Consider the following 16,720-nt stretch of genomic DNA (forward strand, 5'->3'; position numbering starts at 1 on the left):
CGTAAGACTCAATGTGTGTCAGGTTACGTATACGCAAGCGAATAAGCATATCAGTATGATTAGATATTATTGTATATGTTGCGCTCAGTCTAATTCCCATTCCGGTTCGCCTAAGCTTCGGATCTTTTGTTCTTGTTTTTGTTGTTTTGCTGCATCAGTTTGTGCAATTTGCAATTTGCAATCTCAATCCAAGTGCAACCGAAACGGGCAACTGGCAGTTGACAACCGGTTGGCAACTGTTTAAACTGGGTGTCAGCTACATCTGCCTATCTATCTGTCTATCTGCCCGCCTGGCTGTGAATACAGCTAATCGAATAATTTAGTTTGAGCTCTAAACGTGTCGCCTGCACACTGGCTGCACACTGGACCAATTGATCAATTGAACACTTGACAAGTTGACAGCCTTACATTGTTTTGACTTGCCGCTTAACTAAATTCATTCCGCACCCACGTCAAATGAGTCACAAAGCTCTATTCCATGTATCTTTTGCTTATTTTATATAAAATAGCAATCAGAAATACATATTTACATAGATACATAGATACATAGATACATAGATACATAGATACATAGATACATAGATACATAGATACATAGATACATAGATACCTAGATACATAGATACATAGATAATAGATACATAGATACATAGATACATAGATACATAGATACATAGATACATAGAACATAGATACATAGATACATAGATACATAGATACATAGATACATAGATAATAGATACATAGATACATAGATACATAACATAGATACATAGATACATATTACATAGATACATAGATACATAGATACATAGATACATAGATACATAGATACATAGATACATAGATACATAGATACATAGATACATAGATACATAGATACATAGATACATAGATACATAGATACATAGATACATAGATACATAGATACATAGATACATAGATACATAGATACTAAGATACATAGATACATAGATACATAGATACATAGATACATAGATACATAGATACATAGATACATAGATACATAGATACATAGATACATAGATACATAGATACATAGATACATAGATACATAGATACATAGATACATAGATACATAGATACATAGATACATAGATACATAGATACAAAGATACAGAAATACTCAACATTTCCTTGTATTTCAAGTCGAGTAAGTCGCTTTACAGGTGGGCGGGGCATTTAAGGTTTATCGCGTCTGATATTCGAGTCGGAGTTGCATCTGGTTATTTGGGTCAGGAGCACGCACAATGTAGCCGACCTTGGCTAACTGCTAATCGACACTTTTGCGATGCTTGATTGACGAGTTCTAACGGTCAGTTCGAATTAGATCTATACGCTACGAACGAGCATTATCGTCGTGACTGCCAAGTCAAAAATCGCCGCACTTGTGCCCGTGTGCTTATGCACAGTGCGCGTCACTTGATTAGAAGCAAGCAGGAGTATGAATTGGAGATTCCACTAAAATAGGTATTAAAGACAAGTTTTCATGATTGTAATGCTTCATGACTTACTGTTGGACAGAGTGAATGATTGAGCTGACTAACTGATTGACCAATTGATTGAGAGATCCACAGACTGAATGATTGAGCTGACTAAGTGATTGACCAATTGATTGAGAGATCCACAGACTGAATGATTGAGCTGACTAACTGATTGATCAATTGATTGAGAGATCCACAGACTGAATGATTGAGCTGACTAACTGATTGATCAATTGAGTTATTGTTTAATTAATTGACAGAAAAAGAAAGTGACTGACTGACTGTCTGACTGATTGATTGATTATGTGAATGACGGCTTAAGTGATTGACGTATTGTATCAGTCATTGATAGCTAACTAATGATTGACTAATTGATTGAGTTACAGACTGAATGATTAGCTGAGTGTGCCTGATTGCTAAAATGCTTGATTGACTGAATTAGTGACTAATTGATTGATTGATTGACTAACTAACAGAGCTGACCCTTTGCCCGTTTAACTGTCTCACAAGATGTTTGATTGATGAGTGACTTATTGAATGCCTAGACTAAGCTCTTAGCTTACCTTACCTTTTGTTCGCTGTGCCTAGATATGTGAAACGCGCTGTTCGATTGTTCTGCGATTAGCTACTCGAATGTTTTTTAATCGTTATTTATGGGGCAGGTATCGCTGTAGACCTGGCCAATTGTTTCATGTTCAGCATGACTCATCAGTTTCAACTGAAGATCAAGTTCAGAAGTTAATCTATTTGCTTTGTCGAAAATTAGTTCAATTGACGTTCAATTAAAAAGATACTAACAAATAAATGTCTCAGCGTTTTTATTTATTTAAACAAGATATATTTTTTATTTTGTTTTTAAATAGGTCTCTAGACCTGAAGTGTGGAGAAGAAGGAGACGACGGCGCTGTCTGTTGGCAGGCACTGACCAAAGGCCTCGATGAGCAGCGGCTCAGCTGTAACTGTGGCCATGAAGTCGTCTAGCGAGACCTGTTGAACGAGAAGGGTTAACTTAAGCAGTATACCTCGAGCTCGCATCGAGACCCTTTACATACCTTGCCATCCTTATCGAGATCGAATTTCTTAAGCACAATTTCCACTAGGTCCTTGACGCCCTCGTCTGGATCCTCGTCTTGCGGCTGTTTGATGAGACAGTTGCGCAACAGCGTAAACATTTCGTCCTTGGTTATGAAGCCATCCGTGTTCAAGTCGTAAACTCTAAAGCAAAATGCCGCACGCTCCGCCGGAGTGCCACGCAGAAATGTAGAGAGTCCAATGAGCCAGCCCTCGAGCCGCAATGGCAAGCCCTCGTGTGCCTTGTCCCAGCTGCAGAAGATGCGCTCCATGAGTATCTCCTCGGTGACTATATCAAAGGTGCTGTGCAGCAATTCACGGAACACAATGCGATCAATGCCCTATGGTTAAGGAATTGAAAATAGAATTAGCAATGGCCACCAGTTCTCTGAGGACTGAACCCACCTCGACAGCGGCATGCGGCTTGGCTATGGCCGCGCTGGACGAGCTCGAGGCGAGAGTCTTAGCCGCATACTGACAATTGGATACCAGCTTGCGATAGATTCGGCACAAGGCATCCAGCTCGTCTCTGTAGAGAATGTGGAGAAATATTCATGATTCAGTTTGAGTTACACGAAGCTTAGAGTCTGTCTTCATAGATTGAGCGAAATTCGCAGAGAACTCTAAGCAGTACCTAGATGTCCTTGAATGCGCCTCTGGTATAATAATTAATTCTGAAAAGTCTCTAAGACCTGAGACTGAGGACAGATGCTTTCGAATTAAGTCTGTTCGGTTTGGTGACTGTTAGCTTAGGAGTTTCTCCCCCGTTACAGTCATGCCAGCTTTGACCTTTTGGACCATTTACTGCAGAGCAGAGTCTAACAATTTTGTTTACACTGGAGATACAGATTTGTGTCGTAGCTAGCTCAAAGTGTCTTCAGCTTCATCTATTATTTAGTAAAGATTCTTGCTATCGGACTAGAGCCTAACAAAACCATTTCTGCTTCAGGGAGACGAATGACTCTGCTAACCAGGCGAGGAGGCCGCTTTTGCTCTTCAGACTAAGCCTTGACTGACCTGTTCATAAAGCGCACTGAAGCAACTCTCTTGATTGCGTTGATTAAAGGAAATCCAATAGAGCCAATTTATCTGATGACAACAGCCTCGAAGGACTCTACGTTTTCCTGCAAGCCTTGTCACTTCTATCCAACTAATAATCTTAGGACTCTACCTCGAAATGTCCCAGCTTGACACTCTAGGTCTTCGGTGCTAATACTCTTTGTATTCTTTGCTCACTCCCTAAGTCTCAGGACTTGCACTAGCTTGCACTATAGGCTCTGCCCATACTATGAACCTGACTCTGCTTCCCTGACTCTAGATATTTCCATCAATAGACTTGTCCCAAATGGCTCTCGCCTTGCTAAACAGCATCCAGCTGCCTGAGCGCGACTACTCACTTGGTAAATCGTGTCTTCTTGCGCAGACTGTCCAACAGCTTGGGATTGATTTTGCCGCTCAACTCGTCCATTTTACGCTGTCGCTGTTGCCGTTTGTTCTGCAGGGCAGCCGCTGCGGCCTTCGACTGGTTGTTCGAGTTTCGTTTGCCGCTGGCGAGGAAGACCGAAACCGTTTTCAAAATCGTTTTGTTCGCATGTAGCGTGGATCTGCAGGCAGAGCCGCCCGCAACGCCTCCTGCTGCTCCAGTTGCTGCTGCTGCTGACGCTGCCGTTGCTGTTGTTGCTCCTGCTGTTGCTGCTGTTGGCGTCGCTGCATTTGTTGGCTGCGTGCCATTTGTAGCTCCCACTCCGGCTCCATTCTTGGGTGTCGGTGTCGGGGAGCGACCCTTCGCGGCACCCGCCTTGCCTGCCAAACAACATTTTTGCCAGCACATATCATTAGGGCGCACACCGAGCTGTGTGTTTGTGCCTCATGTGTCAAAGTCAAATCAATTCTTGACAGTCGACGCCATCGACACGCAGAGATACAAACACTATACTGGCCCCATCTACCCTCTACCAGCTACCTCCATCTCTTGCCTCCTGCCATCTAACTTCCACCGCCCAGCTCTCAGTCCCTACCTCTTCTAATCTGTCCTGCCCCAGCTACGCCCTTGCGTTTGGAGCTGAAAAAGACCAATATGCATATAAATTGCCACCAAAACTGTGTACAAATACATGATATTCGCATATCGCTCATAAATCAACTACAAAGCAATATACACTGCACAAAAATGCATAGTATAAAAAAAAAAATAGTAAACTTACTGAACAAGAGTTTTCTATATGAACTAAGTCAAATATGATCAACTGAATTGGAAAATTTGAGTTCTTTATCAGCTTTGATGTCAGAAAACTCAGGGCGTGAAAGCCAAACAAAATTTCTGAATTCGTACTATCAGCAACTGATTGTATTATATTCCTTCTCAATATTTTACGATTTACCACGGTCTTTACTACTATATAATATATGTATATTTTATATTTATTTAAAATTTAAGTTGCTTTGCTTCTAAGGAACGTATATAGTGTATTAGAAGAGAATAGGAAATAGAATATTTCCATTTTCTGTAGCTGAATTACTATACTATAATATAGTACAGCCATACTCGACTTGCCAAGCACTCAATATATAAAAGCTTAGCAGCAATTCTAAGGCAAAATTCGACATATAAAAGATATTGTATTCAGATTTGCCACTGGACGTTAGTTTAAAGTCTTAAACGACGAGCCTGGAGCAAATCTGTAGTCCAAGCTTTAAGTCTCTAGACTTGTGCAAAGTAATGCATAGCTAACAAGTGTTTCTCCCAGTGTAATCAATCAAACCGTTACGCCCCACACAAAGCTTAACCCATTGCGAGTGCAGTTTGTTTACTCAGGGAAGTCGGCAATTGCACGGGCCAGATATCTAGATGTCTATTAAAGACAGAGACACACACACATACACACACATACACTCTCTCACAGCTTTGTATTTATAAACTAGTTGTCTATTTGAACCCCTTACGTGCAGCACGTAGAGTGTGCCTCAGCCGACACCACGCCAGAGCCCGCTTAACCCTTGCTCAACCTTTAACCCCTGCTTAGTGCCCGATTGCCATCAGCTGCTCTGTTCTGTTTGTTTTTCATGTCTATTTTGTTGGGTACTTTAATTTTATTAGTGCTTTGTACATTTGCGAAAACAAGTCTACATATATATATGGATATATCTATCTAGATGCATGTACCTATGTCAATGGATATGTTCGAACGCCCATAAAAGTATGCAATGAAATGGAGCAAGTGGGCGGGCTGGGACGGGCCGTCGGGCAGATGACATGCCGTCAGCCTTGCACGTAATTCCCACATAATTTCTGCATTTCGCCGTTGCCCCAAACAACAATCAAACAAAATGAGGAAGGCCGAATGACAAGTCAGCACATAGACCCACATGAACACACACAAATATATATATATAAATATATATATATATATATATATATAGTACTAAGTACCCAACCCTAGCTCCAGCGCTGGCTACGTCTCGTGTTCAGCATTCGTGACACGCACAAATTTCGTGAGCTTAAAAAAATTAGAACGAATATGGTTCAAGGTTTTCAAGCGAACCAGTTCTGAACAAAAGTCAAACCTTTAAGCGAACTAGTTACTAACAAAAGTCACACTTTTAAGCGAACCAGTTCAATACACAAACCAAAGAGCTTGAGCTGAAAGCTGAACTTAAACGAATGAACTGAGCCTGAACCAAAGCCGGAGCCGAACGTTGAACCGTAAGCCTAATGAACATCTCAATGAATACGAAGTAGAATATAAATAAAACACAAAACCTATGCCACACGAAGCCAGAAACTAAATCACATTCGAACTTCAAAGCGAACCGCAGTCGGAACTAACCTTAGATTAACTAACTTTTGATTCCTAAACTGAAATTCGAACATGATGCAAATTGCAAAACTTAGAAACGAAGCTTACAACTTACAAAAGTAATTGAAGTCTAAAACGAAAATCAAACTAAAAACTGAATTCATAAACGTTTTAAAAGTTTTATCAAACCCGAATCGTAATGCAAGTGAAATCGCGAAACCAACCCGAAACTTAGCCGAACCAATGCTCAAATCGGAAAGCGAATTCAAGCCAAATAGAAGCCCGAACCCAATACGAAACTAAACCGAGCTGCATAGCAACCTGAACTGAAACGTAACGAAATACACAATTGAACCCGAAAGGCGAAGCCTGTAACGCATTGAGCGGCTTATGCCGAACCCGAACCAATTCATGAAACCATTCGAGCCCATATCCAATTCAAAGCTCTAGCGACTTATGGCAAACGTATGTGATTGCTTCTCATTATGGTTCGTGACACGCGCGCATCTCTAACACACACACATACACACACGCACCGAGAAGTATATTAACATGTAAACACTTTGTGATCTATTAGCTGCTGGTGGGGGGCAACCCGTTCGCATTGGCTGGAACTTCTGGGTTCGCACTTTCCACTTCGTGTCCTTGCCTGGAAGCGGGACAATCCGGAGCTGAGCTGCGTTGCGACTATATGACACAACCCCTTTGCAAACATAACCTCACAAAATGCACTTTGAGCAAAGTTTTTATGCTTTTTTTTGTTTTGTTTCTGTATTCAAAACTTTTTTGCACTTAATTAGAGTTTTCTTTGTTTTGATTTTTTGTTCTGTTTTTAAATGGAACTCTAAAGTTTTGTTACCCATTGCAGTTGGTGTCCTGTTGCTGCTGCTGCTGCTGCTTGTTAAAAAACTTGCGAATTCCTCGAGTTCCTTGAGAGACGAAACAATGGTAAAAATACTACGAAAACAACAACAACAACAGCAACAAGGCTTTGGAAAATAACTTCTTGAGGCAATCAACAAACTCAAGTTTCCAAGGCGAAACGCTGAAATGTGTTGACAAAACCGCATTGTCAGTTAGCCATAAGGTAGGTCGCCTTTCACTCTGGCCCCAATGCTCGCCCAACAACTGAAGCCGAGCATATTCGTTGCATAGCATTGCGACACTGTTGCAGCTGGAGGTTTGGCAGCCTTCAGCTGATACATATTTTAGGATTTCTTATGTTACGCCCATTGTGGGCGTGGCCAGATTTGCCAAATGGACAAAATATTTACAAAGGTTTAACCATAATTTAATTTAATTTGTCAATTTAATAACTGTTGAGCTCTTCTAAATATATATTCCCCGCCCATTAAGCTCGTGACGAATGGTACGAATATTTCTCTATTTATCCTACTCATATTCTTACGCCTCTTCTGGGCATGGCCCGCTGCGTCACACATCTCTACGAGTACTTCCTACTCGATTCAGTAGCGAGTATTACGTAGTCAGTTGCCTGAAGCCTGCAAAGTTTTTACTTTGTTTTTTATTGACAAAACATCGCAGGGGGGGCAACATCGCGACGTCTCTCACAATTCAAATCCGATTGAGGTTAATATATAGGTTAGGTTGAGAAGGGGCATAGCTACTACTACAGCGACTAACTAAAGGCGGTTCTATCTAATTATTATTATATGCAATTATTAGTGAAGCAATCTTGCTATACTTTGTGCTCAATTTATAGGTTAGGTTGAAGGGTAAGCGCCGAATTTTGGGAATTTGTTCAACAATTCCAAATGATATTTCTTTAGGCTTCAATTAAGCTGGAACATGATGGTCTAAGGCACTTATATAAGACATATCTCAGTCAGTTAGGCAGGTAAGTTGGGTTATGTTTGCTTACAATGCATGAGAAGCGCCTAGAAAGGCCAGAATGGAGTCGAAAAGAAGGTACTTGAGAGGCATTATGTATGAATATATGAAATATATTCACATCTGCAAATAAATTTATTTTCAGCTATGATATCTCTGCATCTATATCGCTATATGATATATGTAAGTCCCGTCCTACCATTATAATATATTTCCCTTTTCATTTTGTCTACGTTTGGTCTAATGCAGCACTATTTTTATGAACGCTACTATAGATATATATTATTATAGATATTATTGTGCCTAGAATTTTTACAATAAGATACATAATATTCAAGAAAAGCGGCTCAGATCCTTAAAGATATTCAATTATAGAGATACTATTTCCTATTCAATAAAGGCATAGTAGACTCTCGCTATTAAACGAAGTCTAAATCTGTGATATTCTCGATTTCTTTGCTTTTCGCATGGGTTTCTGCTCCTTCCACTTTAAGCCAGCCCCATTCAACGAGTTGCACCCAATTTTCTATACACTTCAGCAATTCGTATTACTCTTCAATTTATTTTTACATAATCATTTCATAAACACTTTTGTTAAACTTAAGCATAAAATATTGTTAATGTTAGCACAATACATAATATTATATATATATATATATATATATATATATATATATACATAAATATATATATATATATACATAAATATATATATATATATACATAAATATATATATATATATATACATACATATAGCATGTTTAAAAATTACGTTTTACGATTTACGTTTTTTTTGTTTTTCACTTAGATTTCAATTAAATTTTTAATTTTTTGCTGCTGTGGTTTGTGGATTTGCTTAAAAACCGTCGACAGGGTTGTCGCCTATACGCTATATGCAACCCCAACACTTGACCTAAACCCCCGAAAATACACTTTCGTGTGTGTCTGCGTGTGATTTTTCTTAGAGTTGTGTATTCCAAAACTGTTTCATTTCTATTTTGAAAAATAGGGTTTCGTTTTGTGTGAAGGGGGGTTGTCAATTGAGGTTAGGTAGAAGCAACATTTTTAATTTGCCTTAATTTGCTTTAATTATTTTTTTATATTATTGAACTCTCTAAGTTTAACTAGAATACACAACTCTACGCGTTTTATTAAACATTATTAAATTTGTTTTGTAGTTTTTCTTTCGTGTGTATATATATATATATATATTTTTTTTTTTATTTATATATATATATATATATTTTTTTTTATTATTTATATATATATATATATATATCATTTGATGTTTTATTTTCGTTTTGTATTTGTATTTAAGACTTAATTTTACTTTCTGTTCTGTTCCGACTTTAAAACTTAAAAAAAAAACTTGGACAAGACACACAAAAGTTTTCAAAATGAAATGAGTTCTAGCTTAAACAAAAATTATTAAAATTTGTAATTTTCGTTTTGTTTTGTTGTTTTTTTTTCTTTTGTTTAATAAATACATAATAAATTTTGCTTGTTGAAACACACGATTAATTGGCAACCTAGTTATATATGTATATATATATATATATAAGTTTAGTTTAACAACTTTTGAACTTAATATTAGTTTCTTTTTTATTATTTTATATTTTAGCATTTAACAAATTAGAGCTGCGTCATAATTAAAAAATTAAAATTAAACAAAATAAAAAAAAATTAAAAACAAGAAAATTGGTTTCGCTTTTTTGCAGTTGATTGAATGCATTGAATGGAACCAAAAGGCGCGCGGGTGTGGCCAGCTAGTGGCAAGGGGGCGTGACAGGTGGGCGGAAGTTGGGTGTGTAGTGGTTTTGTAATTCTGTTTAAATGTGTCAACAGCCTAAACAGCTGACCAAGAAAACAGTTGTCCATGTTTTTATATATATATATATATATATGGGGTATATACAACTAACTATAGTTATGATGGCACACACACAAACACGTATATATATATGTCATGTGTGTGTGCGTGTGTGTGTGTGTTATTTTTCTAAGTTATGTACGCTTATTGGATTTGCAATGCAATCGTAACTCTTGTCCATCAAAAATTATTATCGTTTCTTGCTTTCGATCTGCCTTTTTCCTGTTTTTGTTTTTTTCTTTTTACTTTTATACTCGATTTGTCAGCTACTATATAATTGCTATATTACTAAGAATTGTTTCAAACTTTCTGTTGCTTACATATTAATATATTTATAAGTTTTTAGATCATATATATATATATATATATATATATATATATATATATATATATATATACCTATATATATATATTATTTATAAGTATGTCCAGCGAATCACGTTCTTTATATTCATATATATATATATATATATATATATATATATATATATATATGTTGTTCAATTGTATTTTATATATCGTGGCGATCTGATCCAACTCAAATCGAGGCATTTTAAACAGCAGCTAGTAATGCTGCTGCTGCTATTGTTTTAGTTGTTTCGATAATATATTTAAACCGATATTATAATTCCATATCTCGTGCCTCGTCCTCGCTGTAGTCGGACATGCTGGACTCGCTGTCGCTGCTCTCTCGCTCCTGTTGCGCCGCTCGCAGCGCATCTTCGGTCGCATACCTCTGCACGTAGTCGGCGACCTTGCGATGATATTCCTCCGGTTCGTGCAGATAGAGGGCAGCTGCATCTCGATTCAATGGATCTACAGGATTTGGATATGTGAGCAGTTGTGGTAAGAACGATTCAAATATATTCGATAGATCGTATAATGCAGTCCACGCTTGATTGATCACATCCAGGCAAACGGTGCCTGATGATTCGTCAATATTGGGATGATAGATCTTATTGACAAATCCAATACTTGGGGATTTGAATGGGTAATTGTCAGGCAGATAGACGCGCACCTTCCAAACGCCGCCCTCGTAGGGCGTGCCTGTTGGCCCGAAGAACTTAACATGGAATTCGTTAAGGCCACCGAGGATCGTTACCTCGTGTTTTGATTCGATTAGCTTGATGACGTCATTATCCATGCGTCGTTTACCAGCGCTGGGAGATGACATTTTTGTTTCTTTGTTTTTGTTTTGGATTTGGGTTCTATAACACTGAGGACACGGTGCGCTCGTTGTATACGCTAAGGCTGAAGCGGTGATTGTAGTTGCTATTTTTGTTGCTGCTGCTGCTGTTGTTGTTGTTCTAGGTGTTTGCGTTGATATTATTGCTAATGTTTTTTGTTATTATTATTGCTATTTGACTGTATTGCTGCTCCCCTGGCCAAGGCACACATCAAAACAATAATCGGAGTTGCAATCCAGGAGCTGCAGCTGCTGCTGTCTGCCTGCAAATAAAATCAAATTTCAATTATCAACGTTATTTATGCACGCGTCTGTTATCCTTATCAATGCTATCAACATGGTTGACCATGAGAGATGATGCTGCTGCTGTTGGTGCAGCCAAATCTTTGCCCAAATGTAGGTCAAATGAGCCCAGTATAACAAACTGGTTTGCTATCTCGCTCGCACAGCCTAAATTGAAACCAAACTATGTCAGCGACGCAGCTAGCTGCGCAGTCAGCAGCAGTTGCAGCTAGACGCAACAACAACTACACAGTGTGACGTCGTGCTGCCGCAATCGCTGCCGCTGCCGCTGCCACTGCCACTGCCGTTGGGCTCTCCTGTCTGCCTTCCGTGCGTGCTTGCTTTCTTAAACACACACACACATATATATATATATATATATATATATATATATATATATATATATATATATACGCTCTATTTACACATCATTGCTTCTGTGTGAAGGGGCTGCGGTTGGTGAGCGCCGCAGTTGCCATAAGCAACACCAGTAAAAACGAGTATGGCATCAAGGACAAGCATGCATTAACGGTATTTGTTGGTTTTTTTTGCATACTTTCCAGGGTCCGAGCGAATGTGGAATAAATTGAAAATGTTTCAATTCTATTTGCGTGCTCGCATACGGTTTGCCCTTCCAATAACTCACTCATTCCCCCACCCACTGCTGTTAGCAACAATTGAAATTGTATTGCTTTGATTGTTTTGTCATCTGTCTCTACCCCTCCTCCCATTCCATTTCATGATGACGCTCCTCATTTGGATGGGTGGCTGTTGTTTCCAAACAAGCTCAGCTGTTTAATGTTATTGGCTGACTGGCGAACGAGAGCAAGCGAGCAAACGAATGAGAATATAACAAAAAAAAAAAAAAAATGGAAAAGAGAGTGAAGTGTTAGCAGCAACCCCCGTGACAAGCCTACAGTGCGCACAACCATTGTTAAACGCAACATTTGTATCTAGTATGGCGTATGTGTTTATATATATCTGTACATATATGTATATATACATTTTGTATTTCTAATTTTTTTCTTAAGCTCGTTGACTCAACCAACTGCGTATGAGTAATATTTATAGAATAGCTTTCGCCATGACGATGCTATTAAGTATATTCTATATTCATATACTATTAATAATATACTATTATAATAATGCACAGAATGTTTCTTTTTCATTATTTCCAGTTAGTAAATTATCGAATTTGTATACATAATTTTAAATACAAATGCTACTTTTACCAAATTTAATATTTGTAATTGAAATTGTAACTGCGTCTCTCCAGCTTGCGGTTTCACTGTATCTGTTTTGAAATTTATGTATTTCTATTTGCCAACTGCTCTAATACAAATGTGCCAAATGGACGGTTAACTGTCAACACACACTGTTCACTGGTCAACAAGCTGCTCTCTTTTGGATGAGCTAATTCAATTCATTCGCTCGCCTACTCTGTCTTGCCAACTAGCCCTGTGTCGTTTTCTCTGTCTCCCTTGCGCTGAAGTGATGTTTGTGCACACACTGGTTACAGTGAAGCTCTTCAGTTCGAAATGGTTTTTGGTCAGTTTTTGCTTTATTGAGATTTGCCAAGTCTCACTGTACGCGTTTGTTGTTGATATATATACACCCATACACACAGACTTACGCATACAAGCACATGGAGCGGGGCGAGGAGTTTACTGTTGTTATTTGCGTTACTTTTCTGTGTTTTGTTTGTTGTTGCTGCCTCTCAGCTGTGTGCTGAGTATCTGCATGTGTGTGTGCAAGAGAGCGCGCGTGTGCCTGTTGGTGTAAAGCCCACGCTCTCTGGAAGATCAACAACAACAACAACACAGTGTTGACTAACCAAATGACACTCAGCTGCAATTTTCGTTCAAGACAACAACAACAGCAGCCATACATATGTGCATGTTATTGTTGTTTTTATTTCTCTTTCTTCTTTTTCTGTGCTTCTTGTTGGCTGTCTAATAATGTATGTACGCACACATATATCTGTGTATATATGGGTAAATTTCTGATTTTATATTAATACATTTAAAATCACGCAAAATTAAAAGGAAGAATAATAGCAAAGAAAGCAAATGTGGAAATGAAATGAAAATTAAATTGTTTTGTGCATGCTTTCTCTCAATATTCTGTGCCCACACCAACAACAGACAGACACAAGTACACGTTCACACACATAAACACACGCATACTCATAAACACACGCAGCTGACTGCTTCCTTTTTGTTGTATTGCATTTTCATATAATTACGAAACTTTTTAAAAACAATTACAACAAAAAACACGCACACGCACACATGTAAAGAGATAACACACTCGTGTTGTTATTTTACTTTTTCGTTTGCTTTGCTTTGTCTTTTGTTTTATTTTTTTTTTTTTTTGTTAATGGTTTACTTTTGTTTGCTGCCGTTTTGTTGTTGTTTTTATTGGTGCTGGTTTTGGGGTCGTATTTGTTATTGTCTGTAATTTTTTTCGTGCAGCTTTGGTCGTTGATTTGATTTTGCTCTTGTTTTGTATATGGATATATATATAAATATATATTTTGTTGTCTACTTCAACTAGTTACTGAAAATTAACTGGCAACAGAGTTTGGAAGCCCCCAGCGAGCAGCGCACGAACATCTGAAAGCAGCATAAGAAGCAGCACAAGCAGAGGCAGCGACAGCGGCAGCGACTGCGAGGGAGAGAACTCGCGCACAACTGAGGCAAAGCGACAGAGAGAGAGAGAGAGAATAAAAAAGAGTGCAGATAAAACAGAGCAGCCCAGGCTAATGCGAATGACAGAGTGAGAGCGAACGCAACGCGCTAACCTGCTAGCGAGTAGACAGAGCAGGCAAGAGAGGGAGAGCGCGTGCGAGAGAGGCTCCCACAAAGCACATGTACAAAGAAAAATCATACTAACAAAGCGAGAGCCAAAACCAAACAGCAACAACAACAATAACAAAACTGTGCAAACAATATTAGGCGAAAGAGTCAGTAGAAGCAGAAGAAGCAACAATAACAACATCAGCAACCAGTCCCCACAATTCTGCCAAGCAGAGAAAAGCTATAATCAAGGACAGCAGCTGTAAAGCACACGACGCTAAATGCAGCACATACACACAAACACAGTTGCAAAGCGCATGAGACAATCGGGCAACGCCGAAGCTCTCAATGCCCTTCATTTGCCAACAAACGTTTCGTGCTTAGCTCGCCATGACGCACAAGTAAGTGTGTACCTCCACTTTCCACTAATCCCCCTACTCATATGCACACACACACACTTGCAAAAAAGCCCTTCCAAAGCACTGTTCCAGTCCAGCTCAATTATAGGCTTAAAATTTGAAGCTATGCAAACCAACTGCAAGGGAAATTGATTTAAGTGTGAAACTAACGGGGTCAAACGCATGCACATGCATGCATGTCTGTGTGTGTGCGCGCAGCAGTGTAAAGTTGCATGCACAACAAAGTTCTTATAAGCACGCAGCAATTTGTGAATTTTCAAGAAGGTGTTTGCTCTATACACTAACAACTTTTTATAGAAACCCTCCTCAGACTCTTTATTTCTTTCTCTTTCACTCCCCCACTCTACACACAAAGCAGCCCTCAGGCCACACGGTCATTGACTGCGCATTAAAGTCTACCCAAGTGCATAATGAGGCAAGCGAAAATAAAGAAAGGGAAGAGGGAAATAGGAGGAGGAGGCATAATATGGGCTAACGGTGGGTTGGCCAATATGGGCTAAGGCCAACGACAATTAAAAATGGTGAAGAAAAATAAAATTAAAATAAATAAACAAAATGTTTGTAAAAGCTTTCAGACGTATAGCGAGCACATACAGGCGTATGTGTGTATGTATTTGCGCTTGTATTGGTGTGTGTAACATTTCCGTTGCTGCTGATAAGATTTAAAACGCAAAAGCAAAGGCAAAAACGAAAAGAAATCATAAACACAACGCAATAAGCATGCAAAAGCAAAGTGCGTAGTAGAAGGAGAGCAGACAAAAACAAGAAAACACAAAGACATACATACATACATATGTAAATAAGCAACGGAGAAATACCAATTTGACATATTCTGTATAACAGTTATTTTTAACAATTATGGCCGTAATTAAAACTATTCACAAACAATTTGCAGCACCAGCATGTCGGAAGCAGAGTAGGCAGCAACAATAAAGAAAGATAATAGCAAGGATACACATGCACGCACATGCATATACATACGCTTTCAAAATTGCAAGCATGTCTAGCTGTAGTACTAACATATCGACTGATAGGCCTGCAATTATTAGAGTATAGAAGCTAAGAGACAAAAGCAAAAAAAGGAAAAAGCAAAAATAACAAATGATAAACCAAATTACAACGGCTATTTTGACTTTGTGCGAAACACTCTTGGAGCAAAAGAGAGAGAATGAGAGAGTAGAGAGCAATACAGTCAGAAGGCAAAACAAAACTGCAAGGGCTGCCTACAAGCTCGCATACATGCATGCACATATATGTATGCGCATACATTGATAAATATATGTACGAGGTGCATACGTAAGAGCAATATTGGGCGTACCATGACCAAATTTTGAAGACGGTGGAAAACAACTCCAGCTATGACAACAACAGAATTCCTCGCAAAGGAGCGCAGCGATCTCCAATTACTGTATGTTATTGTTTCTAGGTAGCACCCCAAACAGCACACAAACGCACACACATACGTAAATTATATTAAATTGCGAGACCTCTTGCTAATAAATAGTTAAAGTGCAATTTGTAGTATTTCGCTAATAAATGTTTGCATTTCGTTTGGCCATGAGGGGGATACCTTTTATTATGATTTCTCCGCCTTATTGTTGTTGTGTTGTTCGTGTGGCTGGCGCCGCCTTTGATTTTTACGCTTCGATACTTCTCCACATTGTTGTATGCACCAAACGCCTGTGCATTTTTTTAGGTTTGTTGTTGTTTTCTCTTACTTACTCGACAGCGACAACTGTTTATTATCTAATTATCTATGAAATTCACTGCGATAGCTATCGCTCCATCCGTTTTCTTTCGGTTTCTCCCGTTTCTGGTTAGCTGTCGTCTTCAGCTTTCCAGCTGTTATGCTCAACTCAAACTGTAAATATTAATCGATATGAAACTGATATTCGATAGTTGTTAAATTTCAAATTAGCTGACTAAAAATCGTCCCTGCT

The 16,720-nt window shown here is 38.7% G+C and overlaps 2 protein-coding genes across 5 annotated transcripts; both read right to left on the minus strand.

Annotated features, from left to right (window-relative positions):
• Positions 1-2,321: 2,321 nt before the first annotated feature.
• LOC111591986 (EF-hand calcium-binding domain-containing protein 1) lies at positions 2,322-4,432 on the minus strand. Its single transcript, XM_023303939.2, has 4 exons — positions 3,974-4,432; positions 2,982-3,105; positions 2,558-2,917; positions 2,322-2,492 (listed from the first exon to the last, which is right to left on the minus strand). Exons 1-4 carry the CDS (start codon positions 4,405-4,407, stop codon positions 2,373-2,375), a joined length of 1,038 nt encoding a protein of 345 aa, XP_023159707.1. The 5' UTR covers positions 4,408-4,432; the 3' UTR covers positions 2,322-2,372.
• A 6,151-nt stretch (positions 4,433-10,583) lies between these two features.
• Positions 10,584-16,632, minus strand: LOC111591988 (ubiquitin-conjugating enzyme E2 H). Of its 4 annotated transcripts, none has more exons than XM_023303946.2 (2): positions 16,503-16,632; positions 10,584-11,544 (listed from the first exon to the last, which is right to left on the minus strand). In XM_023303946.2, the coding sequence occupies exon 2, from the start codon at positions 11,267-11,269 to the stop codon at positions 10,718-10,720; it is 552 nt and encodes a 183-aa protein (XP_023159714.1). In that variant the 5' UTR covers positions 11,270-11,544; positions 16,503-16,632; the 3' UTR covers positions 10,584-10,717. The 4 variants fall into 4 exon arrangements, with proteins under 4 accessions (XP_023159714.1, XP_023159712.1, XP_023159715.1 ...); XM_023303944.2 differs by having other exon boundaries at positions 16,351-16,631; XM_023303947.2 differs by lacking the exon at positions 16,503-16,632 and adding an exon at positions 16,099-16,115.
• Between the last annotated feature and the right edge of the window lie 88 nt (positions 16,633-16,720).

This window comes from Drosophila hydei, unplaced genomic scaffold (genome assembly GCF_003285905.1).
Source record: "Drosophila hydei strain 15085-1641.00,03,60 unplaced genomic scaffold, DhydRS2 tig00000349-arrow-arrow-pilon, whole genome shotgun sequence".
Lineage (NCBI taxonomy): Eukaryota > Metazoa > Arthropoda > Insecta > Diptera > Drosophilidae > Drosophila > Drosophila hydei.

What these genes read in the sequence shown, in the direction of transcription:
- LOC111591986 (XM_023303939.2), bottom strand. Translation starts at nt 4,407, where the DNA reads ATGTGCTGGCAAAAATGTTGTTTGGCAGGCAAGGCGGGTGCCGCGAAG. An exon ending in AAGAAGACACGATTTACCAA is followed by an intron (nt 3,106 to 3,973) that starts GTGAGTAGTCGC and finishes CATTCTCTACAG; the next exon opens with AGACGAGCTGGATGCCTTGT. An exon ending in AGCCGCATGCCGCTGTCGAG is followed by an intron (nt 2,918 to 2,981) that starts GTGGGTTCAGTC and finishes CCTTAACCATAG; the next exon opens with GGCATTGATCGCATTGTGTT.
- LOC111591988 (XM_023303946.2), bottom strand. Translation starts at nt 11,269, where the DNA reads ATGTCATCTCCCAGCGCTGGTAAACGACGCATGGATAATGACGTCATC.